Below are 21,493 nucleotides of genomic sequence, written 5' to 3' on the forward strand. Positions count from 1 at the left end.
CCAAATTACACCCACTGTCTGAATCTTGAGTATGAGTTTGGCCTGGCTTCTCTTTCTCCCTTTCTCCAGACTCATTTAGGGAAGCAGATTTCCATATACAAGCTGAAACCTGCATTTCTACATTTCAGTTATCACAATGGGGCTTCAGAAAACATTCTCGGTGTCCAATTAAAGACTAAGCTATCGGCGAGTACCACATTCAGGAGGTGCCGTCAGAAAAGACAGAGCAAAAACCATCTGAGATGTAACCTAGTAACTGTGCTTATCTCTCTGAGCACAGCTGCCAGACACGGGCCCGGTGCCTGCAGCCTCCACCCAGGGAGGTGTGACCTGCTAGCATGCATAAGGAAACAGTCGCCTAGAAGTCTGCCCGAAGTAAATGGTCTAGCTAGCATTGAAGCCCAGGACGTCTGACTTCAAAGCTTTAGTCTTCATTTCCATTCCTTACTCTTCCAAATCAGAGCATTTGGAGATTTATGGCAGGGTGGGGGAAAGGAGGAGGGGGCATGAGAGAAACAGTCCAGATAAGGGAAACAGGTCCACAGATGACAGCTGGAGCCCCTTATGAACGTGGGGGACATAGAAAAGGAAGAGGTTTTTTGAAGGAAGGCTGTTGAGAGGGGGCATCTGAGTAAAATGCCTGTTGGGTGGCTGGGTGCCTAAATATAGAGCTGCGGAGAGCGTGAACGAGGCTCACGAAGTAGACTTGGAGAGATCTGTTTCTAGGCAGCAGAAGAGGATGTGGGCAGCAGGAGGCGGAGGAGGAGAAAATGGGAAGAGAAGAGAACCAAGACCCTCCAGGACCTGCAACATTAGGGTCCCAGCAGGAGAAAGCCCTTCAGTGGAAGAAAAAAGACAGCCCCGGGGTGGTGGAAGGGCAGAAAGGGCCACAGACATTTGATGAGGGGAGGGCGGTAGTAGTGCCCAGTGAGATGAAGGGATTATACAAGGTGGGAGCTAAAAGGGTATCGTTGATCTTGGAGTAAGATCAGTGTAAAAGCAGCTGCTGCCCTGGGAGGACCAAACAGCAGCTTCTTCCAGAATTCACCCCTGCCATGTGGTCTGACTGGTGTTTGTACTTTCTGGTGTTCCCTGAGTGAGGTTCATCTCATGTTTACAGAAGCTTCATGCACAGCAGTCAAACTTTGGAAGCAACCAAAATACCCTTCAATGGATGAATGGAGAAACAAATTGTGGTATGTCCATACAATGGAATATTATTCACTGCTAAAAAGTAATCGGCTCTCAAACCATGAAAATACATGGGGGATGACCTTAAATGGTTACCGCTAGTATAAATCATCCAATCTGAAAAGGTAACAGTACTGTCTGCTTCCAGACGTGTGGCATTATGGGAAAGGCAAAGACCTTGAGAGGCAAGGGAGAGCATGGGGATTTTAGGGCAGTGGAGCTATTCTGTATGATACTTTAATGGCAGATACAAGTATTGGGCATTGGTCACAGTTTCCCACTGAGCTCTGGGACAGAAAAGGAGCTGTGTGAAAGCAGCCCTGCTGGAAACCATGGGCTGGCCTTTGATTCATGGAGATCCACCTGCCTCTGCTGGCGTGAAAGGCAGAATGACTGTACAAAGGCTAAGAAGACAGAGAATGCAAACCATGTGCATACCGCCCTGAGAGAGAAAGAGCAAGCCTGCTGTTAGTGAGGAATGTTAGTGAGGAATGCCCGTGTTCCAAGGACAGCGAGGACCTCACTCACCTTCTGCCAACTTCCCACCACTAGGCAGCGCCGTTTCCTTGACGTGGTGCGAAGAAAACGCCACCTCCTAATTTTCCCGGTGTCATCTCTGATCACTGCCCTTGAGTGATAAGCTCTGGTGGCAGGTGCTTCCTTAATTCTGCAGTCCTTCAGACCACCCTACCTGCGCCAGCTCCGTTGTTACTCCTCTCTGTCCGCCCCACCTCCAATACTTTCCCAGTGAAAACCTGGCTGACCTCCTTTCCCAGCCACTGAAGAAGAGCAGGTTCTCTCCCAGATTCCGTCGGGTTTTTTTTTTCCCTGTTACATTCAAAAAGTAAATACTTAGCACACCACAAAGTAAATAAAAAACCAAAAATTGAACACAGATTCAAAGGGAGGCAAGCGTGATTACATGCATGGGGATGCTCTGGCAGGGAGGTTTTCTTGGTTTGGGCACGTTCCTGTTTCCCTTGAGCATCTGTGGATTTACCCAGAAGGGTTTCAGGGTGGCAGTTTGCAGTGGCTGTGCTGTAGCCCAGTGCTTTAGTGCTGATGCCTTCACTAGCACTAACTCTTCAGGTCCCAGGAGCTGCGATCCTCTGTTGTGTAAGGAAGGAGAGAGGAGAATTGCATATCCTACTCTAACACGAATTGCTGAATGGTCTTATTAATAGAAAAAAAAAACCCAGAGCCAGATATTGGGGTGAAAACTGAAAGATTAGAGAGACAGAACAAGCCAGCCACGTTCTTACCTCTACGAAATCCTCAGCCTCAAGAGCGAGACTTCCTGTTTACTCACACCTTATATTCCTTTCTGTGCCCTGCCATCTTCCTTCCTTCTGAGTGCTGGGATTAAAGTCATGTGCCACCATGCCTGGCTCTGTTCCCAGTGTGGCCTTGAACTCACAGAGATCCAGATGACTCTCTGCCTCCCGAATATTAGAATTAAAGGCGTGTGTTACCACTGCCTGACCTCTATGTCTAATCTAGTGGTTGGCTTTGTCCTCTGATCCCCAGGCAAGCTTTATTGGGGTACAAAATATATCACCACACTACTCCTGTTATCTCTGAGGTTTAGTTAGAGCCGTAGCCTACTTCATCTGGAAAGGACAGATTGTCTAGATGGCATTTTCATCTGTGGAATCCATAGGTCCCATAGGCCTCAAAGCAACTGGCTGTTAGTTTTTCTGTCATATGTGTAACAGACAGTAAAGAGCAGCTATGTTCCAGGCACAGTGAGAGGCACTGTAAATACGGTATGATGGAGATATGTTCCTGCTTGAGGTACAGGAGACCAGCCTGCATCGGATACCATCTTTCACAAGGGGTGCCGTAGTGTCCACCTGGGCCACCATCACATACCATGGACTCGTTTCTTCCTTCAGTTCATGAGGCTAGAAGGTTTAGATCAAAGTCTAGAGGGTTCAGCTTCTCATGGAGGCTCCTCCTCAACTGCAGATGGCTATTCTGTCCACATGTCCCCATGGCCTTTCAGTGAGGCCAGGGAGATCGTGGGAAAGAAAGTTTAGCACTTCAGATTTTTGGTGTCTCTTCTATAGCAACACCATCCCATCAGCTCAGCACGCCCCCATTATGACCTAATTCCTCTTTAACTGATACTTGTTTTCCGTGACAGTTACAATGGGGCTTAGGGGTTGGTCCTATGGAGGAACCTACAGAGAGCGGCCGGTAACAGGCGGATGATAATGTCTTGTTTGCCGAGGTAGACAGCATCTGTAGGGATGGCAATGGGCTGAATTTTGAGCACATGTAAAGTCATTTGCCATGTGACAGGCAAGCATAGCCCCAGCTGGAAGATGCTGGTAGACTAGCCAGTAAGCAGTCATCCTTCCGGAGAAAAGGAAGTTACCACGGCAGCACTCTGGACCAGCTACAGCTTTGACCAATAGTACAGCTCTGGTCCACCAAGCTGGTGAGTCTTTTTAAAGTGGAGCTGTGTGACACAGGTGTCCTGGACAGTATACACGTCACCCAACTTCTATAGCAACTGCGTCTTCCTGTCTCCTGCCAAGGTGGTTACTTGATTCAGTAACCGTCATAGTCTGCCTGTCCTTGAAATGGCTCGAGAAATGATTGTCCCTCTTGTTCTGCAATGGTGGTGTGAGATGAGGCTGGCTAGGAGCGGAGTTCCTGCCCTGCTGTTTCCTTCCTTATGCCCATAGTCTTCTGCGAGCCGCACACCTGGCCCGCACTTGTGCTAATGGCCTCTGATGTGGGAGGGGGTGTTATCGGGAGGAGGAACTGTCACGGACCTCTGAGACAATGGATTTGAAACTGGTGGCATTGGTCTGTGCTTTGTTGCTGGAACCTGGTCTTTTGGGTTTTCACTGTGGCTTAACGGTGGCCAGGGAATAGTTTCTTCAAAGTAGGGATGGAATTACGTTCAACTTCGTTGTAATCTTACTTAGCCCCCCGTGGTGATTGCAGCAGTAGAGTAGTGATTGGTTTTGGATGAACTAGAATGAAATATATATATATATATATACATATAGTCCAAAAGAAAAGGGAAAGATGGTATTATCATCTCTTGGCAGTTGTTTCCCTGGTATATTTCCACATTTGTGCAGTGTATAGGCCAGAGTCCACAGTCTCACTTTTCTGTGCCAAAAGACAGAAGCAAGATCCTAGCCCCATGGCCATAGGAGCTGCTGGTCTCAGGGGAAAGGAGGGAGAGTGGGACAGGGTGGTAGTCAGAAGGTTTGTTTGCCAAGTCATTCTTCCCCGTCTAGACCCACTAATCCTATCGTCACATGAGGACTGTGGTGTCCTGGCTCAAATCAAAATGAAAGCCTTCTTATGTCTCCAGTAGGAAGTTGCTGTTGCTTGAGGAAGTGGGCAGGAAGGCACACCTGTGATGGCTGGAAAAGCGGCAGCATGCATCATGGGCTTCAGAGGGGCATTAGCCCTGCGAGTCCCCCACCCTGCTCCCTTGCACACACTGTGGAGGAGTTTCTGAGCAGATTGCATTTACAGATGTCTCAGTGGCCACTCAGCCAGTCTGTCTGCGCTGCTGACGCCGCAGTCCCTGTATGGGACTCTGCTCAAGCAGCCTGTGTCTGGGTTGCTGCGCAGGATGCCAACGTTTCCCCAGCTGTTCCTGTGAGGACAGTCGGTTGTCCTCTCCCCCTTCCTGTGTGCTCCCCTTCATGCCAGGCTGCAAACTTTGCTTCTCCATCATCAGAGCATCCTTCTGAAGCACTCTCCTCAGCTGGGAATCGCTCCCTGACTCTTGTCGGGCAGGGTTATAGGTCCTCTGCTTGTAAGAGAGAGCAGTCTTACAAAATCTGAATCTCCAGCTCTCAGAACAGTGGCAACAGAGCAGCATCTGGAACTGAATGGATGCCTTAATAGGCTGGTGATGCCGATTGCTAGCATCGCGGCAGAGGCAGCCAAGGAAGAAGGCTTACAATTGCTCTAGGTAAATCACTGAGCATCCAGGAGCAGCAGCCCTGCGAAGTGTATGATCCCACCAGGAGAGAATTGACTGCATTTCCAGGAAAGAACACGGAGGACAGCCCCATGTGTGAGTAATCCCTCCAGTGGGAAAAGCTAGTTATTCTAACCGTGTGTGCTCTCCGACCACAGCTCTGGTGACTGAATCTCGGTGGGCTCTGCACAATGCCTGGCTAGGACTTTCCTTTGAAGGGCTTGTTTGGAGTAGTGCATTGGGAGGAGACTAAATGTGGTAGCTTTCAGATATTGACCGGCACTGGGAGAGTTGGTTGTAAATCTGCAATAAAGTAGCAAAATCAAACCTCACAGACCCTTTGCTGTATGAAGCAAAACAAAAACAACTATTGCCTCACAGGTGAAGCATCTGTGGAATTCTCTGACCCTTATGATGAGAGACAAAAGAAACTGCGGACTAGGGAGCCGTGACTGCAGAAGGGGTAGGGCTGGGAGGGAAGGAGGCAGCCGGTCTCTGGAGTCCACCCCCACCTGCATGTACTGTGCTCTGTGTGGACTTACTGTGTGTCTGCTTCCTTCCTGCCTAAAGAACCGGCAGCAAGTTTGCCTTTGAGCTTTTCCCTCCGGAGCACTGTGCAAATGAATCCTGTGACAAAGGCTGTGATTGACAGGTGCGAGGCAGACAGATTGCTCACTTCTAGCAGCAAGACTATGTTGAATGATGACTATCAAATGGGAAAGGAGGCTTGGATTTAATGAGAGGCCAAAGCTGTGACAGCCAGGGCACCCAACAGGTTAGCAGTGAGGACTAACTCAGGCTGCAGACTGGTCACGCCCTTGTATTTCCTTCCTCTCGGGAGTTCTCCATCCCTCCCTCTCCCTGCCTGCCTCCTGTCTGGCCTAGTTTGCTGGTTCCCAGACAGGGAGCAGAGCATCCTCTCACTCCCAGTGAGGTCGTGAGGGGAAACAGGAAGCAGAGCAGACTCGGCATCCCAGTCCCCATACAGCCACCCTTTGTATAAAGCATCTGCTGGTGTAGGTCCTCACAGTGACATGATCCCTGCCCTGAAATTGAGAATGACTTTGAGATGTCCAAGTGCAAGGGGATGGTATTAGCTGCAGATAGGAGCTGATAACCCGGGGTGGTGTTACTGCTGCTGATCTTGCAGGCAGTTTTCTGAGCCAGCATGCTGGGGGTGATGAGGCATATCCAAGGTCTGTTGTGAATGACCACTGTCCTGCAGGTGTGTGGGTGGTGTTGTGGGGCGGAGGTAAAAAGGGTTCTTATGTAGCTGCAACAGAAAAGCAAAAAAAAAAAAAAAAAAAAAAGGCATTGCTAGTTGACCAATATTTTCTCACCAATGGAGTGTTTTTATGTTTAAAATAAAATAGTGATGGTGGCTGGATTTGCAAAGGGCTATTTATCCAGTAATTATCTAAGCAAAGCTATCTCAGCCTGCAGCTATAACCATAAGAACTTCTGGCTTTAGTCTCATTGTCTGAGGGGCGTCATCTGTTGCATGAGATGGGTGGCTAGGATGGGAGTGGCAGTCAATTTAGCAGAAGCTGGTTGGACCTTGTGTCTGTTGCTAAGGGTGCTGGATCTCTGTGGCTATGGGGCTAGAGACAGTGAGAGTGCAGCTGAGATGCTCACCTTTTCAGACAAGTTTTGGAGTAGACTGGGTGGAATTCAGCAGTGATGATAAAATGTGTATGAAGAAGGCTGACTTTGACTCAGATAGCCTTTGCAAGAAAGGTGCTGGAAGGAACAGGTGGGGATGAAGCCAAGTGCACAGAGGTAGGAAATGGATAGATGTAGGGAAGGACTCGCAGGTGGGAGGGAGATCTTCCGGGAACTGGTGGCTAATGCTGTGAATTTTTCCTGCATTTGGCACAGAGTGACTTTTCAGTATTTAAGCTGAAGGAGCAACAAATCAGAGCAATGTCTGTGAATGGAACACATCCCACCTGCAGAAGAAGAAACAGTACACTCTGTGTTGATAAAGACAAGCCTCCCTCAAATGACTGTGTGTGTGTGTGTGTGTGTGTGTGTGTGTGTGTGTGTGTGTGTGTGTGTGTATGTGTGTGTATAGGTAGGTAGGAGATAAAGCCCCAAATGTAGTCGTGTGGCTTTGGGCCCTTTCTAGCTGTTTCTCTCATTCCAAAGGCGTTTCTAGCTGTTTCTCTCATTGCTTTGAGTCCTAACTCTGTTCTTTCATTGGGCAGGGAATGTAACTTTGTGGGAGCACACTTGCCTGGCATGTGACAGGCCCTGGGCTCGATGCCCAGCACAGGAAGGGAAATGCACATCACCCTCTCCAGACTTGTACTTCCGGTGACCTGGTGAGCGAGAGCAGGCTGGGCTTGCCAGGTCCCTCTCTCTTTCCTTATTATCTTTTGCCCGTATCTAGGGCAACAGATGGAGAACAATATGAAATGTGATAATAAAGAGATTGGGGGTAGGTAAGAATTATCGTTCTAAAATTACAGTGTTTACATCTGGCTAGATTTCTTATAATGAAATGCCATTTTCACTCCCTACTGCTGTGAGAGGAGAGTTGGTTGGTGTCTGTTCTGTGTATGAGACTCTATCTACCCCAGCCTCTCAGGGTAGTTGACCACATGGCCTGAGATTGAAATGATCATTGAGTTTCTAGAAGCAACTATGAAAGATGCACTTAGATTCTTGAACACCAAAACGTGATCCACTGTTGGGGTGAAGAGTGGTTTTCCTTTGCTACAGCATTTCCTTTCTTTTTTTGGTTGGGGGGGGGGGGCGGATGGGGACGGGGACCATGCAGGAGACTGAGCCCAGGTCTTCAGGCTTTACAGCAAGTGTCCATTCCTGTTGAGCCGTCTCCCTGGCAACTATAAACGTGTTTTTAACTGCAATGATGTCCTTCCTTCTTCTGCCTCAGAATTGAAATCAGTACCCCTGACTTGGTTTGCTCTAGGGATATTCCCAGGGCTACTTGCGAGGAGTCTAGAGTTCCATTCACTTTGGGCCTTCCATGAAAGGAGGAGCTTAAGTTGATTGTAGTTCCTGCCTCCAGACCACTGCGCGGTGAGGCTTTGTCCTATGTGGTGGAGGGGCCATTTATGTCCCTCCCATGTAGCATGGGAGTGTGGGGTGTTTGTGGAGGAGGTGTTCCTAGACTGGCAGCACCAGAGCTGGCTGCACCGAGTGAGGAATCATTTTCTTCACAAGGTGGAGTGTTTCGTCAGTTTGGAACTGGAGTCGGCCTTCAGCCTATGCTCAGAACTCTGCGTTCTCTGCTCCAGAACTCGGAAGGATGCACTATTTTCAGAAAGTAAAGGATAAAGAAAATCATGTGCAGTGTGTGTGTGTGTGTGTGTGTCTTCTCAAAGAGGCACCTTGCTTACCATGGTATCTGAGTACATGTTAGCCATGGTAGAGTCATAGGGACCTGGCCCATAAGGCTAAGGTTGATCGTTCACAGTACATGTTGTTATGTATATGATCAGGAGGTGTCTAGGGACTCATATCAGTCCTCTTCTTTTTTTAAGTTAAAAACAATTAATTAAAATATAATTACATCATTCTCCCCACCTCCCCTCCCCGTGTTATATCAGGCCTCTTTACCCAGGGTAAAAATGCAGCCTCTCAGCCGGGCATGGTGGCACATGCCTTTAATCCCAGCACTCAGGAGGCAGAACCAGGTGGATCTCTATGAGTTCAAGGCCAGCCTCGTCTGCAGAGCAAGATCCAGGACAGGCATCAAAACTACTCAGAGAAACCCTGTCTAGAAAAACAAAACAAAACAAAAAATGCAGCCTCTCAGTTCTGCCCACCTTGTGGAGAATGGTCCTAAGGAGGGAGGAAGTGGAGAGATTGGCACAATCTGTTGCCTTTCACTCTGAAATGCTGTGGAAGCATGCTTTTTTTTTTTTCTAGAGCTGAGGACCGAACCCAGGGCCTTGCACTTGTTAGGCAAGCACTCTACCACTGAGCTAAATCCCCAATCCCGGAAGCATGCTTTTGATGTCTTGGCTCTTTAGTTTTTCTCCCCTGTCCTGTGCACCCAGAAGAACACCCTGAGGTCAGCAGAGGTGTGGTCTGTCTGTCCTTGTGTGCTGAGTGGCACTGATGGCACTTTGTTTTGTGACCCCCCCTAGGACCTGAAGATGGAGTAGGAACAAAGGCATCCCCCGTGATTCTGAGCACCTTTCCCTGTGGACTCCAGCCCTAGCCAGAGGCTGCATGTGGAGCTGAAGGCACTGACCTGTTACTTTCCTGAGAACCCCTTTCTCTCCTAATTCATGAGCCAGCAGGATGCGGTCGCTGCGCTTTCAGAACGCCTGCTCATAGCTGCGTACAAAGGCCAAGCAGAGAATGTGGTTCAGCTCATCAACAAGGGTGCCAAGGTAGCGGTTACCAAGGTAACAAGGAAAAATGCCGTAGCTATTCTCTGGGAACAGCTCACCTCTTGTCTGCAGAACTGCTGTTTGGTTCATAGTTTTTAAAGAACTGGCTTTGGTAAAGAGATGGAGGCTTGGGAAGAAACAAGAAGCATTGGAAATGTTTTCATTGTCGTCTTTCAAATGGAGCGTTTGTAACATGCATTTGACAGTCTTTAAAATCACATATGACCTTTCTCCATTTACCTTTGTAGCCAGTGGACAGGATATCTCTTTGGAGAAGTTCCTGCACAGAGGCTGACTAAACAGTGAGCTTGGGGGTGGGGTGGTAATCATGTTAGGCAGGCCTTCTAGCAAGGTGGACCAGCCTTTGGTCAGGAAGCCCCTGCCCCTAGACTCATTGTCTCATCTGACAGTTTGGACCAGATGACTGTCGTTACTACGGTGGGCTCTGTTCTCATGTGGGCTTTGCAAGACATTGCTCTTCCGTCATGGGCAGATGATAACAATGGCAGATCAGGGATATTTGGTCGAAGGAGTTTTATAGCAAAACCCCAGGAAAAGTAGGCCCTGGCCAGATGTGGTTGTGCCAGCATTAGGGAGGGAGAGGATCACAAGTTTGAGGACAGCCTGGGCTACATAAATAGTCTCAAAAATAAGCAATAAATAAACCGAACAAAAAACGTCAGGCCCTGCATAGTTGATGCAGACTTACCCAGCTGCTAGTAGCTGTGAGTATTATAAAGCCCTGGAGAATATTCTCTTCTCACCCCCACTTTGGAGATAAGAAGACCAAAGACATTTCTGCCCAGGCAGAAATGCCCCTTACATCCATGTGATGTGCAGATGGAGATATGGCATCATCTGTAATATCTCTGACTTTCTGGGCCAGATATTGGTCAGTCTCAGCCACTCATATGCATTTGAGTTCCTGCCCTTTGAGCACACAGGGAGAAGTTGTCCTCAGCAAGCCAGAGAAGGAATTCAGGACCTGTCCATGTTCCTGCTCTAATCTTGGACTTCCTTTTGGGAAATAAATTTGTTATGGCAGCCTGAGCACACCAATACAACCACATTCTAATTTTAGAAAACTTCCGTCGTCCAGTAAAAGACTGTATATCCATTCACTGCCTCCCTATCTCATCAACTATGAATCTCCTTTTCATTTATAAGTCTTTTTTCCTTGGATGTTACATAGAAATGGAATTATATGATGTCCTGGCTAGTTTTATGCCAACTTGACACAAGCTGGAGTCATCAAAGGAGAGAACCTCTATTGAGAAAATGCATCCATAAGATTGGGCTGTAGGCAAGCCTTTAGGGAATTTTAAATTTTTATTTATTTGTTTGTTTGGTTTTTCGGGACAGGGTTTCTCTGTGTAGCTTTTAGAGCCTTTCCTGGAACTCACTCTGTAGCCCAGGCTGGCCTCAAACTCACAGAGATTCACCTGCCTCTGCCTTCCGAGTGCTGGGATTAAAGGCATGCTTCACCACCTCCCGGCCAGGGCATTTTTTAAATTGGTGATTGATGGAAAAGGGCCTAAGTCATTGTGGGTGGTGCTATCCCTGGACTGGTGGTCCTGGGTTCTATAAGAAAGCAGGCTGAACAAGCCATGTGAGCAAGCCAGTAAGCAACACCCCTCCATGACCTCTGCATCAGCTCCTGCCTCTGGGTTCCTGTCCTGTTTGAGTTCCTGTCCTGATTTCCTTTGATAAAGAATAGCAGTATGGATGTGTAAGCCATATAAACCCTTTCTTCCCCAACTTGCTTTTTGTCCCAGCAATAGAAACCCTGACTAGATGTATGGCATGTGGTCTCCTGTCGTGATTTCATTCATGGGGCATAGTATTATCAGGAGTCATTCTTGTTGCAGTGAATGGCACTTCATTCCTTTTCACGGCTGGACAGCAATTCGTAGTAAGCACACATAGTAGTCCCCTTTGTAGCGTGAATCCTAAAGGGTTTTATTAATAAAATCAAACCTGAGGCCAGTTATTGGGGTGAACGCTGGAAGATCAGAGAAGCAGAACAAGCCACAGCCACCTCACCTTGCCAATTCCTCAGCTGATCCTGTTTCCTCAGACTGGAAGCCTCTGAGTTCTCATCCAAAATGGATCTCAGCTGAACTGCTTCTCAAAAGCCTGAAAACTTAACCAGCCAAAGCTTCTAGTTTCTGGTCCTCACGCCTTATATATCTTTTTGCTTTCTGCCATCACTTCCTGGGATTAAAGGCTCTTGTTACCACACCTGGCTGTTTCCAGTGTGGCCTTGAACTCACAGAGATCCAGGTGGATCTCTGCCTCTGGAATGCTAGTATTAAAGGTGTGTGTGGTACTATTTTCTGGCCTCTATATCTAGTGGCTGTTCTGTTCTCTGACCCCAGATAAGTTTATTAGGGTGCACAATATTTTGGGGAACACAATATCACCACACCCCTCATCTATATTACAGAACCTCCAGTGGATGCCTGACGCTACCAAGCCCCATACATGCTGTTGTTTCCTAGATAGAGATATTTATAATAGAGTTTAATATATAAACTAGGCACAGGAGGGGAATGGCCACAATTAATGAAGTAGATCACACACACACACACACACACACACACACACACACACACACACACATTCTATATATAATATATCAGTACACTAAGATAAAGTTGCCAGCATCCATATTGTCGTGCATTGGGAACATAGAGCAAACTAACGGTACCTTCAACACATGCACTGTAACACCACCACAGTCCATCTGATGGAGGAAGGACTGCAGGTAGGAAGGGTGGAGAGCATGGATACACTGGACAAAGAGGGTGATTCATGTCCCGGTGGGGAGTGAGCTTTCATTGTGTCGCCCAAAACAGTATGCCATTTCAGACTTCAGAATTCTTCGTCCCTTGAATTTTCCATTTACCACTTCAGATTGTGGCTGACAATGGTTATTATACAGCGTGAGATGGTCGGTCAAGGGGGATCATTATACTGTCCTTTAGTCAGTTAATGGACATTTCCGGTTGTTGCTAGATTAGGGCTATTATGAAAATGGCTGCCAAAGCCATGAGCATCTGCACACACACTTTTGTGTGGGCAGAGTTTGCATTTATGTTGGGTGAATATCAGGGAGGTCTGCTGAGTCACATAATAAATCTGTTTAACGCTATAGGAAAATGCCATGCCTGTTTTCAAAGTGGGTTTACAATTTCGAATTCCCACCAGAATGTTTGAGGGTCCTGTTTCCTACTTCTTCACCAATGCTTACTATATTCTATGGTTTGTTTGTAGAGACGTTGAGTCATTCCTATATCCTAGGCTGGCCTTGAGTTCACGGTAGCCTTCTTGCCCCCAGCTTTCCAAGCACTGGGACTATAGGTATGAGCCACCATTCCTGTCACCATTTACTTTTAAATACACATTATCTTTGACTTACAATGGAGTCACGTCCCGATCAACCCATCGTAAATTGAAAATACTGGGGGTTAAATGCATTTCTTACACCTAACCTACTGGACATCTCAGCGCAGTAGCACTACACATGTGGGATATCCTCTGCTATCTTTCTGACGTGTGGCTTGCTGTTGCTTGCCTAGCATCCCAAGAGGGTCCCATACAGCATATTTCTAGCCTTGGGGGGAACAAATCAAAATTTAAAATGATTTCTCATGAGTGTGCATTACTTTTGTATCAGTGTTATAGATTCATAAGTCAAATCACCGCAAACCAGGGCTTGTTTTTACGTACCTTTACCAAAGTCGAATTTATGCACAAGGAACTGTAAAACCGTTGAAGTACTGCATTCTATGCGTGTGGGTGTTTTGCCTGTGAGTGTGTCTGTGTCCTACTGCAGTGTTGGGTGTACGTACATAGTGTCTGTGTCCTACAGTTCGTGCGGTGCCTGCAGAGGCCAGAGGAGGCTGCCAGATCCCCTGGGACTGGAGTGACAGATGTTTGTGAGCCGCCATGTGGTGCTGCTGGAAATTCAACCTGAGTCCTCTGGAAGAGTAGCCAGTGTTCTTAACCACCAAGTCACCTCTCCAGAGCCTGCTAGAGAACTTTAAAAAAAAAAAAGACATCATAGTTCCACACTGCCAGTTCAGCTGAGGCGTTCCCTTTCCCATAAGGGTTCTGGCTTTATCACAGGCAGGGCTCTCAGGGTGCCTGGATCTTCATTCAGCACGTGGGTGAGCAGAATGATGACCAGGGAAAGCATAAGACATTCCCCAAGTGTGTGTGTGGGCTTCTCAAGGGAGCTGTGTGCTCAGGGGTCTTTACAGCCGGCATGTATGTGGTCCTATGGCTTCCTAAGTTACATGGTTCACAGTGTAATTTACAACAAAGTTTAAAGGCTGAAGATCTTTCCTTTTGTAAGCAAAATGGTGAGCTTTCCGAAGGGTGTTGTTTGGACTGAGAATGAGAAGAGCGCTCAAGGCTCCAGGATCTACATCATTTTGGCCCTAAGTAAGCACTTCAGTTACTGTCCTTGGCATCTCGGTCTGCGACGTCTTTAGGAGACCATGCCCTTGGTGGGCAGTTTGGGGCTGATGAGTGTCTGAAGTGTCCCGGCTCTGTCAGCGGGACAGGAGAACCAGGTCTAGGACCACGGGCCTCTTCCCCTTCCCATGTCCCCAGGATGTCCTCTTGTTTCTCATGGAGAGGTGACTTTCACATCTCCTAGCTCTTCCCTTCCCCACCCACGGGAGTCCACATTCTTAGAATGTAGGTGTACTATTGATTGACCAGTTGAATTTTTAAAATGAATTATGTTTTCAATACTTACAAAAGAACAGATTTGCATCTTAACTATTTGTAGATGTGAGTTTCAGTGACCCTGTAGACACTGACACCATGCCCCAGCTGTCGCCACCATCCACTTCCAGACCTTGTCCCACCCTTCCAAATGGAAGCTGTGTTCTCGTTAAACCCTGAGTCCTCAGTTCCCCTGAGCACCCAGAACTCTTTTCTCTGTCTTTTGAGGCAAGGTCTCACAATGTCTCTCTGACTGGCCTGGAACTAACTCCCAGTGTGGCTCTGATTGACCTTGAACTGGAAGCTGCCTCCATGGCCGTTTTTGTGCACATGATCTGGCTTTAAATGCTTCAGACCAAACCTGCATGTCCCAGCTGTAGCCTGTGACTCTTCTCAGGGTCTCTTTTGTATTGAGTGGCACCCCCGTCTGGGATTTCATACCATCCTGTGTTCTTTTTGGCCTCCACTTGCCCCCTCTCAGTGGGCAGGCCACTTCTCCTGCCTCCTGAATTTCTTCTCGATGCCTTTCTAGTTGCCTGTGGTAATGCTGTTGGAGATACCTTTAGGAAACAGAAAGGTGGGATTTTCTTTTGAGAAAGCCTTGTCTTTGTAAATGATCACAGTATCTCCAGAGTTATCTCATGGAAGAACTATCTTTGCCCGAGACTTCATTTTATTAGCTTAGCATCATAGGTGCTTTGTGCCTGGGTAAACCCTCTGCATTGCTCCTGATGCTGAGCATGGACCAGAGGCTTAGTGTGGAAAGCCTGAGGAGCTGTGGGTAGACTGGCTGTGGAGCTGTTAAGAAACTCCTCTTGGGATGCTGTGGTTTTTCACTTCCTCTAAAAGTAAACTGGATAAAGTTACTTGGTGAAACTTCAGTTACGAAGAAAATATAACTTCACTCACAGAATTAACATTTATCAAAGCCTCCATTTAATACCAGTCACTGGCCCTGAGGAATAGAATAGGGACTTAGATAACTAATAAAACAAAAATCAGCTGTGTGGGGGTGGTGCACACCTGCAGCCCCAGCACTCAGAAGGTGGCCACAAGAAGATCATGGGTTCCCCAACTGGACTAGGTGCAGAGAGTGAGAGGTCAGTCCTAAGTAGGATGTCTCCATCAAATCCCTCCCCTCAGGACTCAGGGAACTCTGAGAGGAGGGTAAGAGTCACCGGAAATGGAGGAGACCAAGGAAATGAGGCCTTCTAGACGCAGCAGGACTGAGGCACACCTGAACTCAGAGGCTGTGGCAGCATGCACAGGGCCTTCCAGGATAAACCAGATGGGGATGAGAGTGGATGTGGACACCGACTGCCTCTAACCCCAATGCTGTCTCCAATGCAGTCTAACTGGGCACACAAACCACACGCACAGGCAGGCCCCATGTCTAACAGTAGATGACCAACTGAAAATAAACTCAGTGGTATTTTTGGAGGTTTTTGTTCTCTCTCTCTCTCTCTCTCTCTCTCTCTCTCTCTCATCTCATCTTATCTCATTAAACTTTGGACATTTTTTTTAACCTTACTGATCTCTTGCTTATGTATTATGGCTTCCAATCTTGTGTTTTTATGATCTTTCTGTGCGCACGTATATGTGCCTCTCGTGCTTTGTTTTGTTTTTTTCTTTTTCTCTGATTGTTTGACCTATTCTGGTGTGTTTATCTGTTTGTTTTCTAAAGAGAAAGAAAAAGCCAGGGTGAGTTGTTGGGGGAGGATGTAGGAGGAGATAAGGGAGAAGAAACTGTGATCAGAATATACTACATGAAAGAAAATATTTTCAATTAAAAACAAAACAAAACAAAAGATCAGGGGCTCAAGGTTGTTCTGAGCTTCGTCGTGAGTCTCAACCACACAAAAAGTAGAACCCTTGATCTCCAGGAGACTGTGCACAGAGTGCTCCAGAGGGTGGGCCTGAGGAGGAGGGGCAACATTCAGGAGGGTTGAGGGGGTCGGCGGGGGCGGGTGGGGGCGGGGCAGGGCTGCTTAAAGAAAGACGGCTCTGTGATGGACGTCTGCAGGTGATATGAAATCAAGTCACCTATAAAGGACCTGGGAGAGACAAGACACAGAGGCCACATGCCAGCTCTGAGGTCCTTGCCCCCCTCGTTATAGCCATGTGACCTCTGCCAGTGCCTTTCTCTTACCCTTCCTTGGTGTTACAGCCATGCATGGTAGCCGTACATATGTATATCTCCCGCTGTCTGCAACAGCAGTGCATGGAGCGAGGTGATGGGAGGGGCGTGGTGATGGGAGGGGCGTGGTGATGGGAGGGGCGTGGTGATGGGAGGGGCGTGGTGATGGGAGGGGCGTGGTGATGGGAGGGGCTAAAGGAAAGAGGAAGAGGAGTCCGCAGAAAGCATTGCAAATAATGCCTGGTGTGTCATAAACACTCAGCTTCCACCTCCTTCTCCCTTTCCTCCCTTTCTTCCCTGTATAATCTTCCTGTCCTCAAGTCCTGCTCCCAGGACCAGGAAATATTTTTGTGTGTTGCCAAAAGTATGTGTGCATGTAAAAGCAGGTCTGCATCACTTAAATATGTAATGGGCCCATACTCAGCATAGTGATCCTTTCTGGGCTATTTAAGAGCTTTGCTGTGTGGATCTAGCTGTTTGGTGAAATGGTTCTGCATCTCTCATTACGTGGCTAGACCGTAACCGTTTGAGCAGTTGACTCCTGTGGAGGCTGATTATTTGCCGTTCTGCATGGTCTGCTGCAGTGTGCATACTTGGATGTCTCTTCCGGACATAGAAGATCTCTACTGAGCAAATTCCTGGAAAATCCCTGGAGCAAAAGGTGTACCTGTTAAAATTATGATGATCCCACTGAAAGGCCATACTAGCTCACCTGCAGAGAGCTTTTGGGAATAAGGGTCAGTGAGTAAAGAGACAGGGCTTGGGTAAGAGATTGTGTAGTTGGATTTTTCTTTGGGCCACCAACCAGCTCCTAAATAAAGACACAGAGAATTATTATTAATTATGAATGCTTGGCCTTTAGCTTATGCTTTTCCCACTAGCTCTTATAACTTAATTTAACCTGTTTTTATTCATCTACGTTTTGCCTCAGGGCTTTTTGCCTTTCTTTCATTCTGTATGTCCTGCTTTCCTGCTTCCTCTTTGGCTGGCTGGCTGGCAACTGGCATCTCCCTCTCTCCCTCTGTCTCTCTAGAGCCTAGATTCCTCCTCCTACTTACTCTCTCTGCCCAGAAGTCCCACCTGTACCTCCTGCCTAGCTATTGGCCGTTTAGCTTTTTATTAGACCAATCAGATGCCTTATGCAAAAAAGGTAAGCAAATGTAATACATCTTCACATAGTTAAACAAATGCAACACATCTTTACATCGTTAAGCTAATGTTCCACAACAAGACTGTACAGACTTCCTATAGCTGCTCCAACAATCTCCCACAGACATATGGGGCACCCAAACAAAGGGAATGACTGTTTTATAATTTTGGAGGCTGGAGTGTGAGATCAAACTATGCTGTCCGAACCTGGGGGTGAACTAGCCCAGCTTCTTGCTGCTGGTAGTTGGTGGTCCTGGGCTTATAGGGGTAACACCCAATCCCCTCCTCTGTCTTCATATGGGTTTCTCTCTGTGATTTGTGCTACCAGGGCAAATATTACCCCCACTTAAGCATTAAGGGCTCCATCTGCTCCCGTATGACATCATCGCAAATCTTTTACATTGGCAAAGGCTAAGTAAAATCATGCAGGCATGACAGAAAGGGGTCAGAGTAGAGATAGCCAGGTGGGAGAGGGCAAGAGAAGAGTGACTCAGGATGTTTAGGGTCAGGACTTTGAGAGGCATAGGGTGTGTGCCTCATTATCTGGATGAAATTCTGGTTGTGCTTTGCCAGAGACAAGGGGCTGTAGATGGGTGGCATGGTATTTTTCACTCAAAGCAGGGATGCCTCTTACAGTAAAGGGCTTTGCTGCAGTTTAGATAAGTGTCCCACGGAAACCCATACTATAAAGATTTGGTCTCTGATTGTGACTGTATGAAGTAGTGTTGATCCTATCAGGTGAGAATAAGACCACTACCATAATTTTTTGAGCAAATTTGAAGCAAGCTTTATTAAATACTGGCCAGGACAATGGACACTGGCCAGGTTCATACCCGGAATTCCTGGAGAATGGCCACAAATTACGTTAGTCTGGTGCTTATGAAGGCAAAACCTCCAAGACTACTTACTCCTTCTGTCTGTGTGTGATCAAGTACATCCTGTGCATTTGAGGCAACCAACCTTACTTACAGAAGTGAAAACACACGGCTTGTTATCTTACTTGAACAACAGTTCCCAGCATTCCAGGAAGTTATTTGGCCTTGGGCAAGTGGTGCTTACAGGTTAGAGGCATTTTTGTTTTATAGATCTCTTAGGCACAGTAATTAAAAAACGTAAAACATAACTTTAGACGGGGCCTAGCAGGAAGACTTAAGTTTTTGGTAACTTGCCCCAAAGAGGATAATGAGCCCTAGCCCCTAGCCTTCCTGTCTTTTGTTCACTGGCCACAAGACAAGTGGCGTTGCTCCATCAGGCTCTTTTGACATACTGTGCTTCCTCACCACCCAGTGGCCTCCTCTAACCTTAGATTGGAATCTCCAAAACCATGAGTCAAAATCTACCTTTTTTCCCTTATAAGTTGATTATCTGAGGTGTGTGTTATAGTAACAGAATACTGACTACTATAGGTTTCTCTTAGTAACTGCAGACACAGTGCATATTGTAGCTGGAGAATTTTTCTCCAGCTCCTGCCGCCAAGTCCCACCAGTCCCAGAGCCCACTTATAAAATAAACACACAGACTCTTACATTATTTAAACTGCTTGGCCATTAGCTCAGGCCTACCATTGTCTAGCTCTTATTCTTATATTTAGTCCATTTCTGTTAATCTTTACTTTGCCACGTGGCTCACGGCTTACCAGTACTTTACATCTTCCTTGTCCTGGTGGCGGCTCCAGGCAGTCTCTCCTCTGCCTTCCTGTTCCCTCAATTCTCCTTTCTGTTAGTCCCGCCTATACTTCCTGCCTGGCCACTGGCCAGTGTTTATTTATACAGAGCGATATCCACAGCAGCATATAATCCAAACTGCCCCCGACTTGCAGGCCTGCATGGCCACTCTAGTGTGAAGGTACCTTTCCCAGGTGGGGTTCTGATCCATTTCAGTTTGGGACTTTGTGTTTCGTACTGGGACTTATTTGTAGGGTTTGTGTCAGAACTGGTGTTTGCCAGCCTGTTTGTTTATAGTCATTTTCTTGAAGCTTCTGGTCCCAGGGGTGGAGTTGGGGGTGGATAGTGGGAAAATAGATGGTTGCTGGTTAGATTAAATCTTTCACTTGAGAAAGTGTGCTATGTATAGCATACTTCTAGAACTTCGTGAATGTATTTAAAGAGACCTTCTTTACATGTATTTATTTGTTGTTGTGTATATGTATGGTGTGTGTGTGTGTGTGTGTGTGTGTGTGTGTGTGTAGATGTGCACCGGCTACATGTGCATGAATAGAGATCAGAGGGCAGCTTTCAGGAGTTGGTTCTTTCGGCATGGCTTCTAGGGATTGAACTCAGATTATCAGACTTGGTAAAAAGCTCCTGTACCCACTAAGCCATCTTACTGGCCCTAAAAAGGATTTTTTAAAAAAATAATTTGCTTAACTTTATTTTATGTGCATGAAGGTATCAGATCCCGTGGAACTGGAGTTACAGACAGCTGTGAGCTGCCATATGGGTACTGGCAACTGAACCCATGTCCTCTGGAAGAACAGCCAGTGCTCCTAACCACTAAGCCACCTCTCCAGCCCCCTAAAAAGAATTTTTAATCTGTTCCTGGTAGTCTAGGCCTGTAATCCCAGCTATTCAGAATGCTGAAGCAAGAAGGTGACAAGTTCGGGACTAGCTTGGACTACAGACTAAGTTCAAAGCTAGCCTAGACACTTTAGTAAGATCTTGTTTCAATATACAGAATAAAAGTGGGCTGGAGAGATGGCTCAGTGGCTAAGAGCACTGCCTGCTCTTTCTAAGGTTCTGTGTTCAAATCCACTCAACCACATAGTGGTTCATAACTACCTATAATGGGATCTGATGCCCTCTTCTGGCACGCAGCTGTATACGCAGATAGCACTCATGCATAAAATGCATATTTACATAAATCTTTTTTAAAAATACAGAGTAAAACCACGGCTGGGAGAGCTCATTTGGAGAACATTTACATGCATGTGACCCTAAATTCAATCCCCAATACCACCCCTCCCCCACACCACAAAATGAATTATTTCATCTCTGAATAGGTAGTGGTCCAATGCAGAGGGCACAGGAGTTGACTGCTCTTTGTCCTGTGCTGCCTGTCACCAGGGCTTCCCTCCCTGTGTGACTTGTTTCTAACAGCTCCCCTCCCGAGACATGCCATGCACAGACATGCAAACAGATGCATTTTCCTTTTTACATAAATTGTAGAATATTTTACATTCCCTCTTCTTTTTTATTTTTATTTTGTGTTTGTTTTGTCTTTTTGAGACGAATTCTCACTATGTAGCCTTTGCTGGTCTGGAACTCATAGAGATCTGCCTGTCTCTGCCTCCGGAGCGCTGGGACTGAAGGCGTGCGCCTCCAGGCCTGGCATAGTGTGCCCTCTTTACTCTGGTTTACTTAATCATGTATGGTGAAGCCATAATGGGGGTATCTAATCCCGTATTGGTGGGTGCATAGGTTATGCTAATCTTCTGCTTTTACAGATTGTGCTGTCCTTTGTTTTGAGGCATAACCTATAGTGTGCTTATATTTGTGGGGTAAACTCCAAGAGGTGCTGCTGGGTCAGAATTGGTATGCCCTTGTAATTTTGGCAGCCAGAACCAATTGTTCAATGTGTGGTGCCAGTGGACATCCACAGCACCGTGAGAGAACACTGGGCGCTCTTTGAAGGCTCCTCCTCCTGCTCCATTTGAACTCAGCCCACCTTGTGTTCTGTTCTGGAGCTAGTATAGTTAGTCTGACCTCTGACCTCTGCCTCTCTTCACTTCAGCATAGGTCCATAGCATTTCCTCTGGGAACTAGAGGAGCAGAGGGGTGGGTTGAGAGAGGAATGAATGGCGATCCCACATCTCTTTTCTCCTTCCTTGCCTTTTGTTTAGGCTGGAAAGCGGGAGTGCCTCCTGAGACGATATGGGGTAAGGTTGGGGCCTGCAAGGCTGTTGCCATACCTATTCCTGTGTGCTCTGTGGAGCAGTGTATTCCATTGGGGGGAAAA

The 21,493-nt window shown here is 47.0% G+C and overlaps 1 protein-coding gene across 6 annotated transcripts in view; it reads left to right on the plus strand.

The window, feature by feature from the left end:
* Positions 1-21,493, plus strand: part of Ankrd6 (ankyrin repeat domain 6) — a 181,219-nt gene that overhangs the window by 110,358 nt on the left and 49,368 nt on the right. For 3 of the 6 annotated variants that reach the window (XM_052715463.1, XM_052715468.1, XM_052715466.1), the window contains exon 2: positions 9,268-9,531. The exons of 1 other annotated variant lie outside the window; for it this stretch is intronic. In XM_052715463.1, coding sequence (XP_052571423.1) covers positions 9,412-9,531 — 120 coding nt within the window. In that variant the 5' untranslated portion in view covers positions 9,268-9,411. Of the gene's footprint in view, positions 1-4,273; positions 5,246-6,830; positions 6,929-9,267; positions 9,532-21,493 lie in introns of those variants that run through there. 2 more of the 6 variants (XM_052715464.1, XM_052715467.1) reach the window with 2 other exon arrangements.

This window comes from Peromyscus californicus, unplaced genomic scaffold, assembly GCF_007827085.1.
Source record: "Peromyscus californicus insignis strain IS unplaced genomic scaffold, ASM782708v3 Scaffold_5__1_contigs__length_169319896, whole genome shotgun sequence".
In the NCBI taxonomy this organism is placed as follows: Eukaryota; Metazoa; Chordata; class Mammalia; order Rodentia; family Cricetidae; genus Peromyscus; species Peromyscus californicus.